General features: G+C 49.0%; 1 protein-coding gene across 3 annotated transcripts in view; it reads left to right on the forward strand.

The window, feature by feature from the left end:
* Nucleotides 1-23,680, forward strand: part of OTUD7B (OTU deubiquitinase 7B) — a 52,022-nt gene that overhangs the window by 12,811 nt on the left and 15,531 nt on the right. For all 3 annotated transcript variants that reach the window (XM_028709212.2, XM_028709211.2, XM_077920190.1), the window contains exons 2-4: nt 18,725-18,875; nt 20,128-20,298; nt 22,217-22,462. In XM_028709212.2, coding sequence (XP_028565045.2) covers nt 18,791-18,875; nt 20,128-20,298; nt 22,217-22,462 — 502 coding nt within the window. In that variant the 5' untranslated portion in view covers nt 18,725-18,790. The remainder of the gene's footprint in view (nt 1-18,724; nt 18,876-20,127; nt 20,299-22,216; nt 22,463-23,680) is intronic.

A 23,680-nucleotide genomic window follows, 5' to 3' on the forward strand; every position in this document is an offset into this window, starting at 1 on the left:
CTGGTCCTGGAGGAGACTCTTGAGAGTCCCATGGACTGCAAGAAGATCAAACGCATCCATTCTGAAGGAAATCAGCCCTGAGTGCTCACTGGAAGGACAGATCCTGAAGCTGAGGCTGCAATACTTGCCCACCTCATGAGAAGAGAAGACTCCCTGGAAAAGATCCTGATGTTGGGGAAGATGGAGGGCACAAGGAGAAGGGGACGACAGAGGATGAGATGGGTGGACAGTGTTCTCGAAGCTACCAGCATGAGTTTGACCAAACTGCTGGAGGCAGTGGAAGACCCCCATGGGGTCACAAAGAGTCGGACACGACTAAACAATAACAACAACAATAATCTTTTAGGGGGCTAACCAGGCTGGGATAGCAGGCTTGTTGCTTTCTGAATGTCGTAGATTTTCAATTTCGTTGTTCTGTATTGGACAATGACAGTAAAGATGATCGTATTGTATCGTGTTGCGTGTTGCTGTCGGGGCTCATACCAACTGGAGCCGCGCCACCCCATTATTGGTTGTATGGCATCAAAAATGGCTTCAACCTTGCAATAAAAGCATAAAGTGGATGCAGGAGGCCCAATGGTCAGAGTCGCTAAAGGAGTCATATCGGTCAGGTGATCAGTAGAGGTGATGTCGCAAGCCATAGCACATGGCCTTTCACGATGCACATCCAATCATCCTTCACGATCCAGTCATGGTCGCCAAGGAGTAGAAGAACCATAGAATCCTAAAGTTGGAAGGTACCCCAAAGGTCATCTGGTCCAAGCCGTGGCGATACAGGAATTGCAGCTAACGAATCCCCAAAAGGATTTAAACCTCTGTTTAAAAAGCTTCCAGAAAGGAGAGTCTGCCACCTTTCCAGGTAGTTTGTTCCACCGTCAAAAGAACTCAGAAACTTTGCCAGCTGTATCCGTTGGTTTGGGTCCTAACCTTCAAGGGTGCAAAGAAGAGGGGCTATGCGAAGAGAAGACTTTCGGTAACTCAAAGAGGGGTGTGTGTAAAAGAGTTTGCATGGAGCAGATTAAATTAATTCCGTGAAGAACCTCCATGCGGAGGTGAGCAAATAAGCATGAATGAACTGGTGTTTACAAATGGCTGAAACACGTGGCTGTCTGTCTGTTGAATGTGTTGTTTGGAACATACGGTACTTCCTTGAATGTCGTCATCCTCTCTCCCCCCCCTTCCTTTTCGAAGCAAACCTCTTGCAATCTTTCCACGCTGCCTTCCATGTGATTCTGGCGTGGAGGGAGGAAGCCCCGTTGAACTCAACAGACCTTCCTCTTGCCGCAACAGGCTATATAGGGTTGAGCTGCCAAGCTTCTGTCCTCCTCCTGGCAACACCTGAGCTGGTGTTTTTTAAAAAAACCTCTAAGACTTCCATGCCAGGATGTTGGTAGCTGCCTTCAGTTTGGCGTTCTGTCTCACCGTATTCACGTTTCAAGCTCCTGCTGTATTTGGTTTCCGTGAGCCTCGAGCCGCAATATTAATTTTCTGGTAGTAGGAAGATGAGAACGTACAAAGCTGCTTTCCCACCGGGTTGGATCGTCGGCCTGTCTTAACTCCACGTTTTCTGAGGTGGCTCTTCAAGGTTTGGGGCAGGGTGCCGCCCCCACTACTACCTGGCGATGCCCGTGGGGATTGAGCCTGCGACCCATTTCGTTGAAGGTAGGTCCTCTGCCCCTGAGTTTACAGCTTTCACTGGGGTTACTTGAGACCTTGAGTCCCTGACAGGGACCAGAAAGTCCAGGAACATGCCTTAAGATCTCGGTCTTCGTGGTTCTGAGTAAAAAAGCTGATTGAAAGGAGCGTAGAGAGTTTCCTTCTGCTGACTCGGACCCATGGGTATGTCTAGCTCAGTGTTGCCTACACGAGCAGGCAGCTGCTCTCCAGGATTTCAAGCAGGTGTCCAAGCCAGCAGGGACTGAACGTGGGTCCCACCTCCTCATGCGAAGCAGATGCTCTGCCACTGAGCTGTGGCTCTTCACCCTAAAATGAAGCAAGATTCTAGTCCTCATGAATTGAAGGCTGATTTTGTAGGAGCATTGGAAGCTGAGCTGCGGACCTTCCCTAAGAAGAGACTGTCTCTGGGGACTTGGAGAAATGAGACCCAACTCCTCCAATCCCCTTTTCTTTTTGCTATGCGGTGGAAGGTGGGGGTTGCCACAAACCTGTGGAGGAATGAGCCCAGAATACTACCCTCTCCTTTCTCCCTGAAAGCAGCTACAGCTGTAGGTATCTTCCAGATGCCATCTAGATCTTCCTAGACTGCATCTTCCCTTGCCATCCCTGAGGATTGATTGATTGCATTAATATCCCACTGTTTTGTCCATGGAGCTCAAGGCAGCTTTCACGGTTCTCCCCCACCCTCATTTAATCTCCACAACAACCCTGCGAGATAGGTTAGGCTGAGAAAGACAGTGGCTGGTCGTAGGTCATGCCCAGTGGGCTTCATGGCAGAGTGGGGATTCAAACCCTAGTCTCCCAGGTCCTAGTCCCGCACTCAAACCACTACGCAACCCCTGGATCCTTGGCCACGCTAGTTCCCGGGGCTGCTGGGAGTCCAGAACATATGGAAGGCCCTGCATCAGCTACCTGAGTCCTAGTTCTCCCTTCTCGGCAGTGTTAGAAACTTAGATATATAAGATAGGCGCCAAATGGCTCCTTAAGCCAGGGTTGCAGTCTCCAAAACGGAATGCCTAGTTGCCATTTCGGGCCAGACGGCTCGAAAGTCGTATTTTTCAGTGCGGCTTTTTGGTTTCCTGAAATTCATTCTAACTTAAGGTTACCAGATTTTTTTCAATGAATCTTTCAACTTCAGTAGGAATGATAGGATTTTGTCAGGGGACTGGTTTGGAAATCCGGGGACTGTCCCCGGGAAACAGGGACGTCTGGTAACCTTATTCTAACTGTGCGGGTGAAATATAATGGATAGAATTCTACAGGATGTGTTGCTCATGTGTGAATACAGTCCAGATCCAACGGTCCCCAGGTATGCACCTCCAGATGGTGGAGACGCCAGGTGCTATCCTGGCCATTGGGCATCTTCACTTGGTCACAATGCATTTTAAATAAAAGGACACATTCTAAAAGGTAAAGGGACCCCTGACCATTAGGTCCAATCGTGGCCGACTCTGGGGTTGCGGCGCTCATCTCGCTTTATTGGCCAAGGGAGCCGGCATACAGCTTCTGAGTCATGTGGCCAGCATGACTAAGCCGCTTCTGGTAAACCAGAGCACGCACGGAAACGCTGTTTACCTTCCCGCCAGAGCGGTACCTATTTATCTACTTGCACTTCGATGTGCTTTCGAACTGCTAGGTTGGCAGGATCAGGGACCGAGCAAAGGGAGCTCACCCCGTCGTGGGGATTCAAACTGCCAACCTTCTGATCGGCAAGACCTAGGCTCTGTGGTTTAACCCACAGCGCCACCCACTTCCCAAGTGGCCGGTAGCCCAGTGCAAAATGCGCCTGGCGAATTGTGAGCGCTGCTTCTTGATCAGTGAGCTTGATCAGCAGAATTCCCCCCCGCCCCCAATCTGCTGTGATCTGGCAGGGAGTTTTTTGGGGGAATTCTGTGCATGTGATTGTAAAGGAGAGAGCGGAGACTCGTAGTCCTCCTGAGCTGGAGAAATGGTTGCCTTATGGGAGCGGCCTCCTCTGTGCTCAGGAATGTGGGATAGCGAAAGGGTGCGTCAGGCGACCTCCTTCCCCATGCCAGGAAGATGCTGAGAAGAGGGTGAAGCAAACTGAGGCGGGGAAAACATCCAGCTTTGCAGCTAAGCCCACAAGGAGTTGTTGGTCCTCCCAAAGTCTTATAAACAGGGCAGTGAACTTTCCCAGCGCTTTGTTTTCCTCCAGGAAAGCTTCCACAAAAGCAACAGTGAATCTATGCTAATGTCTATTGCAAATAAATATGCAGGTTGGCAATTTCAAAAGGTTCTCAGCTTTGCTTCCTAAATATGTTTCCTAATAACAAAAACACTGCAGAGGTTCGCGTGGGAAGTCACGAAACAATGTGACTATTAAATTTGAAGTCAGTTTGTAATAATTTGGAAATTCAACAAAATTACATTGTATATATAAAAACAACAGCTTAATTTGTTGCCTCAATAGTGAGCTGGGTTCAAGGTCTTTGTACAGTGGTACCTTGGTTCTCAAACGCCTTGGTACTCAAACAACTTGGAACCCAAACACTGCAAACCCGGAAGTAAGGGTTCCACTTTGCGAACTTTTTTCGGAGGCTTGAACGTGCTCCATTTTGACAGTTACGCTTTTGATTTGAATGCCACACTTCCGTTTTGAGTATTACGCTGAGGTCTGTCTGTTTTTGCTATTTTGCCTTTTCGTTTTTGCGGCGCTTTTTTCGTTTTTGCGACTGCGTGGAACCCAGTCCAGTTTCTGATGATTGATTGATTGATTGTGTGACTGAAGTACTTTGTTGCTTTCATTTTATGGAGCAATGGTCTCATTAGATAGTGAAATTAATGTTAATTGCTCTTTTAGGGGTTGTTTTTAAAAGGCTGGGACAGTTTAATCCATTTGCATTACTTTCTATGGGAAAGCACACCTTGGTTTTGGAATGCTTTGGTTTTGGAACGGACTTCCGGAACGGATTAAGTTTGAGAACCAAGGTACCACTGTATTAATTTGCCAGACCTTGACCAGCTAAGGTCCAGGGGTGGCCTGAACCCTTCTATCCCAGCTTGACCTCTGAGATCAGGGACGGCCAACTCCTAAGAGACTGCAATCTACTCACAGAATAAAAAACTGGCTGTGATCTACCCTTTTTTTTGGGGGGGGGGTTCAGGTCAAAGTTGTTGAGGCTTTTTTAGGGAGAAAGGGGGAAAGTCGCTCACCGCTAAGGAAAGGTAGCCAGCGATCGACCGCGATCTACGAAAACCTCCTGGGGATCTACCAGTAGATCACGGTCGACCTGTTGGAGATTCCTGCCTGAGAACATCTGCAGGAGCATTCGGTCATTCCCTCAGTTGGCCTTTGGAGTCTTTGGCACTGTCCTGTGGAACGCTCTGCCACTAGACATTCGGCAGATGCCTTCTGCTTCAGCATTTTAAACTCCTGCTGAAAGCTTTTCTGCCAGGCAGTTAAGAGCATGTCCTTCCACAATGGCAAATTGACGTCTTAGGACTTCCCATAATAGGCATCTGCTTGGCTTCTGCGGGACACAGGGTGCTAAACTTTGGCTTGATCCAGAATGGAAGCTTTTTGTATGACCTCCCTCACCCCGCAGAGGTGAGTCTTCATCATATGGAGAATGTTGACTGCTGAAGACAGACTCACTCCTTTGCCCTGGCTTTTGACATTTGAGGTGCATAGTTTTAAGTCCCACCTTATTTCTGTGCTTGTACACTACTTCACAGGGATTCGAATCACTGACCTTCCCATCGGCAAGCCCTTAAGTACAAAATTTGCTAACCTTCGGCCCTCCTGTTGCTTCTGAACTGCATCTCTCTTTTCAATATTTTAATGGTTGTAAGCTGCCCTGGGACCTTGGGGCAAAGGGTGGGAAATTATTATTTTTAAAAAAAGAAATTATTATCGTTATCATTATCACTATTACGGTTTTCTTTTATGCCTGCAAGTTCTTTCCCCTTTTTGGGTTTACCGTCAGTAATGCCACCTTGAATTTCTATTTTGCAATTGTAAGATGACCAACTTCTCCCCTCTTCCTTTTTGTGATACATAGTTTGGGCTATTTTGGACACACACAGAAGCCCCGACTCTTGGGTATATGCGTCACTTGTTCTAAGTATGACACAGATAATAAATGTCATTGAGTAGTGATTTGGAGGTGGGGGAGGGGCATGGAGGGGGGGGAATACACTCTGCTTTTGCTGCCGCCTCCGCCCTGTATGGTGTCATGAAACGTGACTTATGAATCGTAGCAACAGGCAGATTTATATGGAATTGTATCAGCGTAACTTTTTTTATATTTTGGTGCTGAGTTTAAGGCAGCTGGAATTCTGCACATATGCCTCCTTGCACCCTGGAAAATCTTACTCGATGGAAAGAAATCCTTGTGCTTTAAAAATCTCTTTGCATGTGTGTGAAACCGGCAGGGTTGCTGATGAGAAACTGCACGTATTTCTTTATTGCAGTGGACGACCACAGCACCCCTTTCTTGCTTGGCCCAACAAGGAATGCTAGCAGTAAAAGGCAGAGGTCCCTAAATTTTTTCGGGGCCACACACACCCTAAAAAGCATTCTTCCGAGCAGCAATTTGCATGACCCACAATGGAAGATAACAACATTCAAAACAGAAACGCTTATTTGCTCGTTTATTCAAAATCCAGTTAAAATATTTAATTTACTTACCGTACTTTTCCGTGTATAAGACTAGGGGGGTTTTATACTTTAAAATTATGTGAAAAACTGTGGGTCGTCTTATACATGGGGCAATCTCCCCCCTATTTTCTTAAATTGGAGTCCCTAAAAATAGGGGGCGTCTTATACACGAAAAAATATGGTAATTCAGCAAAAATGGATAAATGGTTCCAGTGATGCCTGCTTTTCAAAGTCTGATAATAATAATAATAATAAAGAATAACAACAATAATTTGCACCTCCAGTGCGCCGCTGCTGTCCCCTATGCCTCTTAGGTAAAGGTAAAGGGACCCTTGACCATTAGGTCCAGTCGTGACCGACTCTGGGGTTGCGGCGCTCATCTCGCTTTATTGGCCGAGGGAACCGGCGTACAGCTTCCAGGTCATGTGGCCAGCATGACTAAGCCACTTCTGGCGAACCAGAGCAGCGCACGGAAACACCGTTTACCTTCCCGCCAGAGTGGTACCTATTTATCTACTTGCACTTTGACGTGCTTTCAAACTGCTAGGTTGGCAGGAGCAGGGACCGAGCAACGGGAGCTCACCCCGTCGCGGGGATTTGAACTGCCAACCTTCTGATTGGCAAGTCCTAGGCTCTGTGGTTTAATCCACAGCGCCACCCGCTTCCCTAAGCACCCCTCTTAGCACCCCCCAAAAAGTGTAGTGGCATAAGTTGTAATGTTAGCTCTTCACTAAATGGTCTACGCAGAACTGGAACGGGTGAGGTGCAGACAGAAGCCCCCCTCTGCAGCATTCGTAAAGTGAATGTGGGCGTAGGCATTTGACGCAGCCGGTCTCCTTATACAGAGTCAGACCCTCCCATCTGTCAGGCCATTATCATCAATGCTGACAGGTGGGACGTTCGTAGCCCCCTCTGGAGGCACCAGGGACTGAACTTTCTGCTTGCAAAGGAGACGCCCTGCCAATGAGCCACAGCCCTTCCCTTTAAGGACATAGGAAGTTGCCTTACACTGAGTCAGATCCCCACTCTTATCCTTCTCGGTATGGTCTTCACTGACTGGCAGCAGCTCTCCTGGTTTTCGAGCAGGGGGGCAACTCTCAGCCCTGCCTGGAGCTGCTTGGGAACTGAACCCAGGACCCTCTTCAAGCAAAGCGCATGCTCTGCCACTGAAATACAGCTGCTCCCTTTTTTAAAAAACGAACTAAGATTCTAGTCCCCATGGTTCTGAAGAAAGGGCCGATTTAAACAGGAACAGAGGTCCCTGCCTTATTCCATGTCACACCCTTGATCCATTTAGCACAGTATTTTCTGCACTGAATTGGCTCTCCAGATTTTCGGTCGGGGAACAGTCCCAGCCCCACCTGCAGCCGCCGGACATTGACCTCCTGTATTCAAAGCACATGCTCAGCCGCTGAGCTTTCTGCCCTTCCCCTGCAGAAGGTTAACAATCATCTACGTGTAATCCTGGAAATATTCTTTCCAGCCTCGGCTACATTAAGTCATACTTGCTTGGCCCTGCCTCATGCCTGAGGAATGACTCGTCACTGCTGCCTCAGTGTCCCTGTCTTTTAAAAAGGAGACATGGACGCAGGACACCCTCGCTGATTCCTCGTTAATCTAGGAGACTTGGTGCAATTAGCCCTGATGAGGTATTTGACAAAACACGATGGCCCTGTGAGCTAGGGATTCTGCCTCTCCCGCCTTCGCCATATGACAAAGCACCTTGAAGACCTGACTAAATGGAGCTATTTATAAGCAGGGTGTCTGCAACCTGTGAATTTGAGCGCCTGCGAGTTCCTGAGCCTGAACGCGGGAGGGCCTTGCTGCATGCAGCCTTGGAGCCGTGTTTGCTTCAGTGATGTGCCACGGGGGCTGGCGGAAGGGGCTGTTTGGGAGAGCGAAAACCCTGTAGCTATAAAGCCAGAGCAGGCGACCTCTCCCCTTTTGCATCCTGGCATGGTACAGCCCCAGCAGACCGTACCACGTGACACATCTGACTTATTACAGCCAAGTTACAGGGAACCAGGCAGAGGGCCTTCTCGGTAGTGGCACCCACCCTATGGAACGCCCTCCCACCAGATGTCAAAGAGAAGAACAACTACCAGACTTTTAGAAGACATCTGAAGGCAGCCCTCTTTAGGGAAGCTTTTAATGTTTAACAGACTACTGTATTTTAATATTCTGTTGGAAGCCGCCCAGAGTGGCTGGGAAAACCCAGCCAGATGGGCGGGGTATAAATAATAAATTGTTGTTGTTGTTTCATAGAGTCACAGAATTGTAGAGTTGCAAGGGACCCCGAGGGTCATCTAGTCCAAGGGTCAGCAAACTTTTTCAGCAGGGGGCCGGTCCACTGTCCTCCAGAACTTGTGGGGGCCGGACTATATTTTGAAGGGGGGGGGGAATGAATGATTTTCACCCGTCCGCAAAGAGGCCTGAGGATGCTTCGCTTTACTTGTCCCAGTTGTCGTCCCAATAGCTGCGGTTGGGCTTCAGCCAGCCAGCCAGGTGCCATGGTGGGATAGGAGGCTGTGTTGGCTGGCGAAGCCAGAAGCAGTAGCCCCGGCGGAGGAACCGTGGGCAGAGGTAGGGGAACTGGGGCGTCGCCAGAGCTTTTACCCACTACCTGCTGCTGCTTCCTGAGAGGCACCGCGGAGAAGAAGGCAGAGCCGCCCACCAACTTTCAACGACCCGCCTGAACGCCATGGGAGGAATGAAGGAGGGAGGGGGGCGGCAACGAAGAAAGCGCACAAGGAAGCAGTGCGGAAATGGGGCGCGAAGAAGGAAGGAAGGAAGGAAGGAAGGAAGGAAGGAAGGGCGGACTGAGGGAGGAGGAGCAGGAGGAAAACGCAGCAGCAGCCGCCGGTATCATGCGCCCCTTCACAGCACCGCCCTGCTGAGGCAGGCAAGCCAACTCCCGCCATCGACGGGGCCCTGCGTGGGACAAGATTGCTCCGTCTCTGAGGAGAAAAGCACCGCCGTGTGAGGGAGAGGGAAAGAACGCACACTGGCGATCCACATGGCGATTCCCGGTCCGTCCGTGGGCCAAATCTAGAAGGCAGTTGGGCCTGATCTGGCCCACGGGCCTTAGGTTGCCAACCCATGATCTAGTCCAACCCCCTGCAATGCAGAAATGGTAGCTAAAGAATTCCTGGTTTGTTTGGCTCTAATTTGAACAGAGGAAAGGAGGAGAAACGTGGGATGTAATAATGAAGACTTGGTGGAGGCAGTTGTACCTGGCTGTCATTTTCAGGTCCAAAAGGAAGGCAAAACTATGACCTTGGATCAAATCTTATTTCTGCCAACCTTGGAAGGCTACACAATCTTTTGGTCTCGGTCTTGGCATTGAGCCCTGGGGGTGATAATTCTGGCCTACCTGTCAAGGATGATGTAAGGATGATGAGGTAAGCTACAGGAGGTGCTTTGAAAGCACTGCGTAATTTCTAATTTTTAAAATTAGTGCAAGGTTCAAGGTCCTTGTATTAATTTGCAAGGCCTGAACAATTTAGGTCCAGCTTGGTGACTTCCTGGACCCTGGTTCCCCGAGTCGGTGAGGCACATTTGGCAACAATAAGAAGCCGAGCCTTTGGCGCCATTGGCCCAATCCTGTGGAACACTCTGCCACTAGATATTTAGCAGTCGCCTTCTGTGCCAACTTCTCAATGCCTGCAGAAAACTTCCCAAATTCTGCCAGATCTTCGTAAGCGATTAAGAGCACATCTTTCCACAACAGTTAACTGATGTCTGATTGTGTCTTGTCAGCCCAAGATGACGCTGTGGTTTTTCGAGGAAGTAGTCAAGCACATGTCAAGGAAAATATTACTGGTGCCTACTTGCGCTTCCCCTCCCTGCCTTTGATCACCCTGAATAAAGTGGATTTGTTGGGTCCTTTTCTCAAGAGGCCAGGCTCAACCCTTCCATTGATTCGAGGCCAATCCTCCAGAAGGCTGGCTTCCTAAATTCTCTCTCCTGTTCTCCCCCCTCCGGTCTCCTCGGAGGCTACCTATTTTGACTTGAACTTGAGTTTCCTATGGTATGTGCCGCAGTGCTCATTTTCAAAAGCCTCCAGTGTCGTCTGGAGCAGATTATCTCGAAAGGTTGAAGTCCTTGGGCCACCATATGGTTGAGTTTAAAATAATGGATTTGGAGGAGATAGGCTGAAGGTTCGTTGTGTGTACAGATGGGAATTGTGTGTGAGAGAGGGAGAAACTTCAGAATGTGGCTTGTGGAGGAAGCAGCTGAAGTATTGCTGAGGATTTCGTTTTTTTAAAGAGACAATTGCGAGCCCTTGTGGCTATTGAGAGGAAATTGTGGGTGGAGAGTTCCAGGATTATATGTCTTCTGGTTACAGGATCGGTTTATCCACCCACCCCGTAAAGGACGCTGCAGCCACAGCTTGGTGTGTCCTCCTAAGATGCAGCAGCAGGGAGGGCCACAGTTTGATTCTGTACTCTTGAGAAGAGAGAGCAGAACATGTTTCCTGTAGGATGCTTGGATTAACTGGCGAGGAAACAGGGGCAAGAGTTTGGCACTGATGCTCAGAGGAAGAAGACTTCCCAACCCAACTTCAGTCAGGGTTGAATTTGAATTGTGAGACCTCCCTCTCGGCTCCCGGTGCCTTCAGCTTTGTGTGTGTTTTCTGCATTTATATCCCACATTCTTTCCTCTAAGCAGCAAGGAGGAATACATAGTTCTTCCCTCCACCACATTATATCCTCACAACTACCCTGTAAGGTAGGCCAAGCCAAGAGTAAGCTCCATGGCTGAGTGGAGATTCGAACCTGACGTCCCAGGCCCTAGTCCAGCCCTCTAACCCAGGCATAGGCAAACTCCGGCCCTCCAGATCTTTGGGACTACAATTCCCATCACCCCTAGCTAACAGGACCAGTGGTCAGGGATGGTGGGAATTGTAGTCCCAAACGTCTGGAGGTGCGGAGTTTGCCTATGCCTGCTCTAACCACTATGCCACACTGGCTCTATGTGTGTGGATCCAGAGAGGGGGGAGGGAATTGACACATGCTTTTCAAGGTCCGACGTAATGTCAAGGTGCGCCAGCTTTCAAACGCATCTGCTAGGTATTAAATAGGCTCACTGCATGCCATTTGCTCGATCGGCTGACTCGGATCATGTCCCCTTCCTCGGACATGATCGATCTGGTCGTTCCCCGTGCTGTAGGCTTTTCCGTCTACTCGTTGGGTCTCTGGAGGAGTCTCTGCTTCACACAGAGACTCCTTTCTGATGAGGCAGCGTGCTCAGAAGTTCGGTGCAGAAGTGCTCAGAACACAGACTCGGCCAGAAACACAGAGCAGGAAGCTCCTTCTGAAGCAGAATTGCTCAAAGCCCAGGCAGGCTTGTGTAGGGAGATCCGGTCCTTCAGACAGTTTGGGACACAAGCCATATAGTATATACTTATAGCAACAATTCCCAGAGTGTGTGGCACTACTTTCTTTGGTGTTTGTGTGTGATTCTCTAGGAAGCTTGCCCATTTTCTTCAATTAGTTAAATATTTTTAATTGGATATTGTGTGCAATTGATAATTACTACTTTGAATTTTATTGTTACTAACTTCGTTGGTGGGTCATATTCTGAATAATGCTTTTCATAGGGTAGTGGGCTTTGGGGGAGAGTTTATAGAGCCAAGGGAGCAGTGTTAGAAACTCAGATATATAAGTCAGGGGCCAGATGGCTCGAAAGTCGCATTTTTCAATGCAACTTTTTGGTTCCTCAAATTCATTCTGATTGTGCAGATAAAATATTGTTGTTGTTTAGTCATTTAGTCGTGTCCGACTCTTCGTGACCCCCTGGACCAGAGCAAGCCAGGCCCTCCTGTCTTCCACTGCCTCCCGCAGTTTGGTCAAACTCATGCTGGTAGCTTTGAGAACACTGTCCCACTATCTCGTCCTCTGTCATCCCCTTCTCCTTGGGCCCTCCATCTTTCCCAACATCAGGGTCTTCTCTTCTCATGAGGTGGCCAAAGTCTTGGAGCCTCGGCTTCAGGATCTGTCCTTCCAGGGAGCACTCAGGGCTGATTTCCTTCAGAATGGATAGGTTTGATCTTCTTGCAGTCCATGGGACTCTCAAGATAAAATATAGCAGACCGAATTCTACAGGATGTGTTGCTGGTGTGCAAAAACAGTCAAGATCCAAGGATCTCTAAGCGTGCGTCTCCAGATGGTGGAGACGTCCGCCGCCATCCTGGCGCCCAGGCATCTTCACTTGGTTGCAAGTCACGGATAGCCAGGTGCAAAATGCTCTGCAAGGGAGTGATGGCTTGAAAAGGTTTGGAAACCACAGGTGTATATAGCATCTTGCAAAAATACCTACCAGCCTATTAGCATGGCTCAATAAAAGCCTGCCACTGGTAGCTCACCGCTCGTTCGGACAAGAGACCCGCAGCTAGGACATGGCAGGGCAATGTGCGTGTCCGAGTGGATTTTCTTTGCTTCCAGGCTGTGCTTGCTGGCATGGAGCTTGTGGTTTGCACCCTCCTTGCGCCCTGCTGAGTCACTGGGAGAGCTTTGTTTGCATCCCGCTGATTGTGAGTGACAGGGCTATCTTTACCAACGATGCTGTCATGTTGGCTTGGCCGCTCAAGGCAAGCAGATTCCTCCCGGGGCATAAGCGGCGGGAGAACCTTGGCTGAAACCATTTTGGCCAAGTCATGTTGTGACATAAGAAGCTGCCTCCTAGTGAGACAGACTCTCAGTCCATCTAGTGCAGTATTGCCTACACTGACTGGCAGCCGCAGCTCTCCAGGAATTCAGGCAGGGGACATTCAAGACCTTGCTTAGAGATTCTGTCGGGGATCGAAACTGGGGCTTTCTGCAAAGCAGAAGCGTCTTCATTGAGCTACCCCTAAAAGTAAAGTCAAGGTTCTAGTCCTCATGTTTCTGAATAAAGGGCTGAATTAAATAGGATTTTTTTTAACAATACAGTATTCATTAGCATAGAAAGGTTCCATATTCGAAGTCAGACCATTGAGGTCCAGCTGGCTCAGTATCGTCATGCCTCGGTTGTAAATATTAAGATTATACCCGCAAGAATGAGTCTTTCTGTTTAAAAAAAAGAAAAAAAGATTTAAACCAAGTCTTACTGACTAGTAGGGGACGCGGGTGGCACTGTGGGTTAAACCACAGAGCCTAGGACTTCCCGATCAGAAGGTCGGCGGTTCGAATCCCCGCGACGGGGTGAGCTCCCGTTGCTTGATCCCTGCTCCTGCCAACCTAGCAGTTCGAAAGCACGTCAAAGTGCAAGTAGATAAATAGGTACCACTCCAACGGGAAGGTAAATGGCATTTCCGTGCGCTGCTCTGGTTCGCCAGAAGCGGCTCAGTCATGCTGGCCACATGACCCGGAAGCTGTACGCTGGCTCCCTCGGCCAATAAAGCGAGATGAGCGCCACAACCCCAGAGTCAGCCACGACTGGATCTAATGGTCAGGGGTCCCTTTACCTTTACTGACTAGTGATTTAAATCGTGATTTAAATAGATTTGATTTAAATCAAATCCACCCTGATTTAACGTCGAAAGAGAAGTGCAAATTATTGGATTGCTCAGTTGGTTAGAGCGTGGTGTTGATAACGCCAAGGTTGGGACTGCTGTGTATTCCTGTGTTGCAGGGGGTTTGACCAGGTGATCCTCAGGGTCCCTTCCAATCGTATGATTCTGTGATCCTGCTTGGTACGATTCCCTCTGAAAAAGAGGTATAATGGAGAAAATGGCACATAATATGGGATTTTGATAAAGGCTAGAACCTCCAGACATTTTGTCGACAAAATTGCTCTGACTTGGACGCTGCAGTTGATACAGGTCCGGTGGGCGTAACTTTGGCCTCTTGCTTGTCCTGTGTTAATGGATGCTTTCCAATTTGTGCCGCCCAAGGATGTGGGCAGGATCCTTGGGAAATGTGAGAGCCGCCACATGTGCGCTTGATCCTTTCCCTTCCTGGCTCATCCAAAGGGCGAGTGAAGGCCAAAAAATATAATCCAGAAACAATGTAAATGTTCAAATGATTATTTATGTAGACAGAGATTAAATGTAAGGTATCGGTTGTATTTAGAATAGATTTATGAAAGATTTAGAAAACTTATTGATTAGAATATTTGTGTGAGATTGTATGGGAAAAATACGGAATAACAGATACAGTCTTGCTTAAAATGTGTATAGGAAGTGCAGTGTAAGCGATGGAAGTCGATCAATGAAATTTTATTATTGAGATATTTGTAGAATAAATTTGGAAGAAATTCTTGCAACTTTTCTTCTTCTTTTTCTCTTTCTTTTTTCTTTTCTTCCTTTTTTCTCTTTTGTTCTTTTTTTATTTATGTGTGCTTATCTGAAATATATATGTATGTATGTATTTGCAATATTTTGCTTATATTTTCTAATAATTATGTTAAATTATAAATTATGTTTTTAAAAAAGGGGGGCGAGCGGGGGGGCTGGCAGAGGGGGGCGAAGGGAGTGGTTGGTGCCTCCTTACAACAAGACGGGATTCCAGGGCACCTAAAGGAGGCAGTTAAAAAACCTCTGTTGAAAAAGCCCTTCCTGAATCTCACAGCATTGGATAGTTATCAGCCAGTTTCCAACATCCCATTTCGGGGCAAGGAATTGAAGCGTGTGGTGGCATCTCGGCTCCAGTGCTTTTCTGGAGGAGAAAGATTCTCGAGACCCATGTCCATCCGGCTTCAGGCCTGGCTGGGACAGAAATGGCTTTGGTCACCTTGGTGGGTGACTTATGTTGGGAACTGGACAGGAGGAAGGTGACTCTGTTCTGCTGGACCTCTGGTATCCTTCAGGGCCGCCTGGCTGGGATGGGACTTGGAGGCACTGTTTTACAGTGGGCTCTGTTCCTTCTTGCCGAGGTGAACCCAGAAGGCTCATAATTCTCTGTATGGATTAAGCAGAGTTTATATAGTTTGCATTCTATCAGTGTTTACTTGTATTTTAATGGTCAATTTTTCTATATCCTTGTTTTTATCTGTAAGCCTTCTTGAGTCCCATCAGGGAAAATGGTGGAGTACAATTAAATGCAATAATAATAATTATAATGGATTTGGCATTTTTTAATAATTTTTAAATAAATAAAGCAAAACTATCATTGTCAAGATGACCTTTGTCATGACATGAACTTGGCAAATCTGGAACTAGACTTCATAATCCAAGAACGCTGGTATTCTTTTCTTTGTTATTTTTTTTTCAAGTACATTTTTATTATTTTCTTTAAATATTCTTTTCCCAACAATTCTTATTATCACAATATATTCCCTTTGACTCTGCCGAGTCTTGACTTCCCTCCCTCCCTACAGTATATTTATCACATTCTTATCATTATTCTTATATCTCTACTATTTTACATTGAAGGTATTATTCCAGTCCTGGTAGTGTCTTTAAGTTTCTACAGTTCTCCTTTAAGTATTCAATAAATTTACTCCAATTGTTCTTGTATCTCTGGTCCTCTTGGTCCCAGATCCGCCCTGTCAATTTGGCAAGTTCCGCAAATTCTGTCATCTTCATCTCCTGGATGGTTGGTATATCTTGTGTTTTCCATTTTTGGGCCGGGAGGGTTCTTCCAGCGGCTGTGGCATACATAAACCGATTCTGATCTTTTGTTTTAATCTCCCTTTTTCTTTGTTATTTTAACCCATGTGCAACTGTACTCATTCTACGAACCCATTTCATAATTTTGTTTTTCGTATTTTCATTTTCACCCGACATCTCTGTTCTCGGTACGTTATAAAATGAAAATTTTTTTAAGAAGAAGAAAAAGTTTACCAAGAAGGGAAGAAGAGGTCCGCCTCACCATTTGCCGAAAGCTGTATAAAGAAAGGGCCTGACGCACTTCTCTGGGGAGGGAGTCCCACAATTTAGGGGCCGCCATGTTGTTGTTGTTTAGTCGTTTAGTCGTGTCCGCCTCTTCATGACCCCCTGGACCAGAGCACGCCAGGCCCTCCTGTCTTCCACTGCCTCCCACAGTTTGGTCAAACTCATGCTGGTAGCTTCTATGACACTGTCCAACCATCTCGTCCTCTGTCGTCCCCTTCTCCTTGTGCCCTCCATCTTTCCCAACATCAGGGTCTTTTCCAGGGAGTCTTCTCTTCTCATGAGGTGGCCAAAGTACTGGAACCTCAGCTTCAGGATCTGTCCTTCCAGTGAGCACTCAGGGCTGATTTCCTTCAGAATGGAGAGGTTTGATCTTCTTGCAGGCCGCCATAGAGAAGCCTGAATATGAGATTCCTGCATTGCATGGGGTTGGGACTGCATAGCCCTCGTGGTTCCTTCCAACTCTGCAAGTTTATGATTCCACGGCCCGCCTTTCCTGCCCTGCAGCCCCCGTCCCCAAAGGCGTTTGCTGGAAATCTCCGAGCGGCGGCAGCTGTGGAAACACTTGGGGAGCTGCCATCTGCAGGCCTCGCAGACCATTTTTGCCACATAATTTATAGTTTTGCTTTTCTGGGAAAACAAGAGTGGCGATGCAGCATCCGTCCTCCCTGGGTGTGTCTGGAGCGCTCCCTCTCCCTTGTTTGAATTGGCTTCTCCTGGAGCTGGTTTTCTGGAGAGCCTTCAGATAATCCTGACAGCCTTCTTCCCACACGAGGGAAACCAGAGTTCAAGGCTGCCCAGCCTCTGTTTCTGCCAAACAGACAAACAAACAAGCAAACAAACAAACAAACAAACAAACAGACAGACAGACAAGAGTGCTAATTTGCAACTGCTGTTTTGCAGCAGCTGTCTGAAGACCTCTGCTTTTGCGACTGCTGCGGGGAACCTGCGGTTTTCCAGATGTTGCTGGACTCTCCAGCCCCCCGCTCTCTCGTCCTTAACCAGCCAGCCAGCAGGCTTATCCCATATAAAAAGCATTATCCAGAAGAGTGGTTTGCATGACCCGCTAAGAAAGAGAATACAGTGGTACCTCGGGTTACAAACACTTTGGGTTACAAACTCCACTAACACTTAGGTAGTACCTTGGGTTGAGAACTTTGGCCCAGGATGAGAACAGAAATCGCGCACCGGTGGCGCCAGCAGGAGGCCCCATTAGCAAAAACATGCCTCAGGTTAAGAACGGTTTCGGGTTAAGAACGGACCTCCGGAACGAATTAAGTTCGTAAGCCGAGGTACCACTGTAACGCGGTGATATTCAGAACTAGAAATTGCATTCAAAATCCAGTTAAAACTACTGTATTTTTTGCTCTATAAGACTTACTTTTTCCCTCCTAAAAAGTAAGGGGAAATGTGTGTGCGTCTTATGGAGCGAATGCAGGCTGTGCAGCTATCCCAGAAGCCAGAACAGTGAGAGGGATTGCTGCTTTCACTGCGCAGCGATCCCTCTCGCTATTCTGGCTTCTGAGATTCAGAATATTTTTTTCCTTGTTTTCCACCTCCAAAAACTAGGTGCGTCTTGTGGTCTGGTGCGTCTTATAGAGTGAAAAATACGGTATTTAGTTTAATTAGTTCCACAAAACTGATGAAACTGAGCCAGGGATTCCAGATTTGCTGATAATTGGGTGGTTATTTATGCTGCCCTGCCGCCCCCTTGATGCTTAATGCTCCCTCTGGGAATCCCACCGCCCCCCCCCCCCAAGGTGAGGTACTCCCCACTTAGGGAGCCCCTGGTCTAAACCCCCTCCCTCTCCCGGATGGGGCATGTGCTGACCCAAAGCCCCTTTGGTAGCGGGAGAGCCCATTCTGCCTTCACTTTCTGTGGGGGGGGGGCAGGGGGAGGCTCGTGCAGAGAGTGGACGAAAGCATTGCCGATGGACCTTTGGCTGGATTTGGGGTGGGGGGCTGGCTGCCCGCTGGAGACCCTGCCCTTTTGAGCAGTGTGGCGGCCAAAGATTCATTGTAGCACATTACACGAATGGAGATTCCGACGAAGCGCCAGGGAGAACTTTCTGCGGGGAAGAGCTGTGGGCCAGTGGAATGGGTGACACCTCGGAAGATGGTGGACTCTCCTTCACGGGAGGTTTTTAAACAGTTTGGATCGTCCGTCTGTCAGGGATGTTTGGACTAGTAGACCCTTGGGGTCCCTTCCAATTCCACGATTCTGTGTCATAGCTGTTGGCTAGGGTTTTGCTAAAGGTGACATCTATATGCTTGTAACACCCGATTTATTTGTTTGTTTCCAGCACTGACCTGTTGCGCTTCCTTGTTTCATTTGGACACATCTTTATGTTGTGTGGGGCGTCCTTTTCCTTTCCTAAGTACATCGGAGGGGGTTGGTCTGGATGACCCTTTGGGTCCCTTCCAGCTCCACAGTTCTGTGATTCTGCAAATGCAAAGCATAGTTTCCCTCCATGCGGCTCTGACCTGTTTAGGCACCTTCCGGGTATTTTACAAATGCCTTAAAATGACCAATAGAGAGATTTCTAGTTGCCCACCCAAGCTTTTCAGACAACCTGTAAATCTGGCCCTTCCTTGCCTCTTCCCTCCTCCAGACTGAAGCGGAAGCCCGGATCGATGTCCCACCCGTTCCCACCCACCCGCAAGGAATTCATGATCACATGACCCTGGATATGGATGTCGTCCTATCGGATTTTGTACGCTCAACAGGGGCAGAGCCAGGATTGGCAAGGGATCTTCTTGAAGGTGATGCCCTCCCCCTTTGGATTTCTGAAATTCTACTTCGTTTTCAGGACACGTTTTGCAAAGAGACTCGTATCTTAGAAAGAGAGAGCTCTCTGTGTTTGGCCAGAACCATGTGTCAAGGAAGTAAACACAAGAGTTCTCATTTCTCTGTTGGCACCAGGAAGTCTCTCCTTCTTGTTTTATGTTAAGAAGGACACCTGTGGGGTGGGGTGGGGCTTTTCTAGATAATAGGGGATACAATTTTGAGTGGGTGGCGGCGATGAGATATGTTGGGTGCTGCTTCTTGATAGAAGAGGGGGATTTGACAAGCATCGTTGAGGTGATGGGATGGCCGCCTTCGGACATCTGAAGGGCCGTCATCGTGGAAGGTGGAGCAAGCTCATGTCCTGCTGCTCCAGAGGCGAGGACCCAAACCAATGGATTCCAATTGTAAGAATGGAGATTCCAGCTGAACATTAGGAAGGAAGACCTTTCTGAGAGCAGGTGCTCTTTCTGAAGACAGCCCTGTTTAGGGAAGCTTTTAATGTTTAACAGACTATTGTATTTTAATATTCTGTTGGAAGCCGCCCAGAGTGGCTGGAGAAACCCAGCCCAATTGGTGGGGTATAAATAAATTATTATTATTATTATTATTATTATTATTATACAGTGGTGCCTCGCAAGACGAAAAGAATCCGTTCCGTGATTCTTTTCTTCTAGCGGTTTTTTCGTCTTGCGAAGCAACGGCTAAGCGGATTAGCGCTATTAGCGATTTAGCGCTATTAGCGGCTTAGCGGGCTTAGCGGCTAAGCTGTTAAAAGGCTATTAACAGCTTAGCCGCTTTGGAAAAGGGGGGGGGGGGAGCGGGGAAAAAATGGCGAGACTCGCAAGACGTTTTCGTCTTGCGAAGCAAGCCCATTGGGAACTTCGTCTTGCGAAGCGCATCGCAAACGGAAAACCCTTTCGTCTTGCGGGTTTTCCGTCTTGCGAGGCGTTCGTCTTGCGGGGCACCACTGTATAAGGTGGAGAGCTCTCCTTCATTGGAGGTTTTTCAACAGAGGTTAGATGGCATCTGTCGGGGATTCTTGAACGGTGATTCCTACATTGCAGGGGGTTGGATTAGATGACCGGGGCAGGCGGGGAGGCATCTCCCACCTCTACAGTTCTGTGATTCTAGGATCAGTGATTCGGAGAGGTGAGGGGACCTCTGCTTGGGGCTAGTTTGGCGGCTTTCCTTCTCTGAACCCTCTCCCTTCTCTTTCCTCTGGCGCAGGGAAAAACTGGGACCTGAGCGCCGCCCTGAGTGACTTTGAGCAGCTCCGGCAGGTGCACGCCGGGAACCTTCCCCATTCCTTCAATGAAGGCCGGGCCTTCAAGCACGTGGAAAAGGACGTGGCGTGGCCCCCACGGCCCCCACTCCAGCGCCAGGATGACATTGTGCAAGGTAGGAGGCGGCGGCGGCCTCGATCGTGGGTGTTTGCTTCACAGGGGAGGCGTGGCCCCTGTCCTCTTAAGCCCCTCATTCTCTGCTGCGGTTCTGATGAAGAGCTGCAGTTCAGTACTTAAGAGAGCGTCAGCATGGTTGCAGAAGGTTCCTGATTCAGTCCTCAATGGCTGCCAGTCAGAGTTGATTGTCCTGAGCTTGATGGACCCAAGAGTCCGGCTCCAGCAGTGACTCCACTTGCGAATAAGCCAGCTGTATGTGGCTTTGCGGTGCTGAAAACAACTAGAAGTGTGGTGGGTCTTGTCTAGCATCCTCTTCCCACAGTGGCCAGCCTGGGGGGGCGGGGCTGCAAGCAGGATTTGAGCCCAAGAGCCCTCTCTCCTCCTTGCAGTTTCCAGCAACTAGTATTCAGGAACATTGCTGCCTCTGACCGTGGAGGCAAAGCAGAGCCATTAATAGGCTCATCGTCCACGGGTTTGTACAGTCCTCTTTTAAAGACATCTAAGATAACCTCAGCGCCTAGGACTTGCCGATCGCATGGTTGGCGGTTCGAATCCCCGCAGCGGGGTGCGCTCCCGCTGCTCGGTCCCAGCGCCTGCCAACCTAGCAGTTCGAAAGCACCCCCGGGTGCAAGTAGATAAATAGGGACCGCTTACCAGCGGGAAGGTAAACGGTGTTTCTGTGTGCTGCGCTGGCTCGCCAGATGCAGCTTGTCACGCTGGCCACGTGACCCGGAAGTGTCTCCGGACAGCGCTGGCCCCCGGCCTCTTAAGTGAGATGGGCGCACAACCCTAGAGTCGGTCAAGACTGGCCCGTACGGGCAGGGGTACCTTCACCTTTACCTTTTAAGATGGTGCCCCGGATGCGGGTGGCACTGTGGGTTAAACCACAGAGCCTAGGACTTGCTGATCAGGAGGTTGGCGGTTTGAATCCCTGTGACGGGGTGAGCTCCCGTTGGTCGGTCCCTGCTCCTGCCAACCTTGCAGTTCGAAAGCACCTCAAAGTGCAAGTAGATAAATAGGTACCGCTCCGGCGGGAAGGTAAACGGCATTTCCGTGCGCTGCTCTGGTTCGCCAGAAGCGGCTTAGTCCTGCTGGCCACATGACCCGGAAGCTGTACGCCGGCTCCCTCGGCCAATAAAGCGAGATGAGCCCCAGAGTCGGCAACGACTGGACCTAATGGTCAGGGGTCCCTTTACCTTTAAGATGGTGCCCATCGCTGCCTCCTCTGGGAGGAGTCAGGTCTGTAGTTTAACCATGCAGTCCTGTCTTTTACCTTTCCTTCGTTAACATAGTTTCTGTTGTATGCTCCTGTTTATCCTGGCCTTTGGCGCCTGAGATATGTATGTTTTCAGGACCCAGCCCTATTCCCATGACTGTGATTTGTCTTAAACTCTTTCTAATATTTAATTTTTACCTGCTGTAAATTCTTCCGCCCCCATGGAGGGTGGGAATAAATTCAGTGCATCATAATACATGCAGGTCCCGCTTTCCAAACCCTCGCTGTATGAAAATCCACTTATCCAAACACAAACCTGGCTATGCACAACACAGATTCAAATATCCAAACGGCCGGAGCTGGCCCACTTCCTTCCTTCCTTCCTTGGAGTTAGCTGGTCGGTGGCAGCCATTTTCAGGCACGAACCACACAGGGAGGGAGAGAGATCGGAGAAATCAGTTTTTGCTTCGTTTCTCGTTTTGCTGGTTGGCTGCAGCCATTTTGGGGAGAAACCATGGAGGGAGCATCTGGGGGCAGGGCAGAGATCGAGCAAATCCCCAATTAGAAATGGTCCCACAGGGGATAATGGAGACCGTCGGCTCTCCATGTGAACACTCGACCTAGCGAACGGTTTCCTGGGAATGTGTTGCATTCGGAAAGCCTGCGTTGATGAAATAATGGCTCCCCTTTCTCTTTTCAGAGAAGCGCCTGTCTCGCGGCATCTCTCATGCCAGCTCCACCATCGTCTCCATGGCTCGCTCTCACGTCTCCAGCAACGGGGGCGGGGGCAGCGGCGGGGGGATCGGCGGCAGCGGGGAGCACCTCCCAGAGATGCCCATCTGCACCTTCCAGCTTCCCGACCTGACCGTCTACAACGAGGAGTTCCGGTGCTTCATCGAGCGCGATCTCATCGAGCAGTCGATGCTGGTGGCGCTGGAGCAGGCTGGTAAGCGCCCGTGACGTCAACGCCGCACCACGTCTGTTTTCTTGGGTGGCGGTTGCCCAGGACGTAAACTTCCCTGGGCGCCCTTTCCCCTCTGAAGACCAGGCTCAGCGCTAGAGCATGGGGAAGGATTGCCCAGCTGGCCTGGCCACAGAAACGATGAGGTGATGCCTGGAATTCTACTCAATATTGATCCAGAGCAGAACTCCAGCATATAGTTAGCAGGGTAAAAACTTCAACACGTTGCAGGATTCCCAATAAATAGACCAGAGGCAATTGGATTTCATCCAGCAGAGATTTACTGCTACTGAAGGCAAATAAGCATAATGGTCACAAATCCAATACCGGGTGGCACTGTGGTCTAAACCACTCAGCCTCTTGGGCTTGCTGATCAGAAGGTCGGCGGTTCGAATCCCCGCGACGGAGGGAGCTCCCATTGCTCTGTCCCAGCTCCTGCCCACCTAGCAGTTCGAAAGCACACCAGTGCAAGTAGATAAATAGGTACCGCTGTGGCGGGAAGGTAAACAGCATTTCCTTGCATTCTGGCACTCGTCACGGTCCTCCGTGCGCCAGCAGCGGTTTAGACATGCTAGCCACATGACCTGGAAAGCTGTCTGTGGACAAACGCTGGCGCCCTCGGCCTGAAAGCGAGATGAGCGCCGCAACCCCATAGTCACCTTTGACTGCACTTAACCATCCTTCACCTTCACCTTTACCTTTACCTTTACCTTCTATTATTTATTGATTACATTTATATAGCACTTTTTCCTCCCAGTGTGGTGTGGCTAGTTCTCCTCCTGTTCCCCACTTTAGCCTAACAACAGTCTTGTGAAGTAGGCTGAGAGGTGATGACTAGCCCCCAAAATCACACCCCGTGAGCTTCATGGCTGAGTGGGGATTCGAACCGTGATCTCCCAGATCCTAGTCCAATACCACACTGGCTCTTAATTCGTATATTTATATATATCCTATCATATATCGCAGAATTGCAGCCGTAGAGTCTTATCTGAATTGAAGGGAAGAACAGTCCATTGTTATAAATAAATAAATTGTCCCGATCCCTCCTTGCAGATAGCTGACACTTTAAATTTGGGGGGCGGGCGGGGTGGATGTTGGGAAATTGGACCACAAAACCTACTTTGTCACCCCTCCTGTGGCTCTCGGGTCGCACTTTCCTCACGTTCGCCCTATTAGCATCCACTGAAACCCCTCCTTTCAGGT

This window comes from Podarcis muralis, chromosome 16 (genome assembly GCF_964188315.1).
Source record: "Podarcis muralis chromosome 16, rPodMur119.hap1.1, whole genome shotgun sequence".
NCBI classification, from domain to species: domain Eukaryota; kingdom Metazoa; phylum Chordata; class Lepidosauria; order Squamata; family Lacertidae; genus Podarcis; species Podarcis muralis.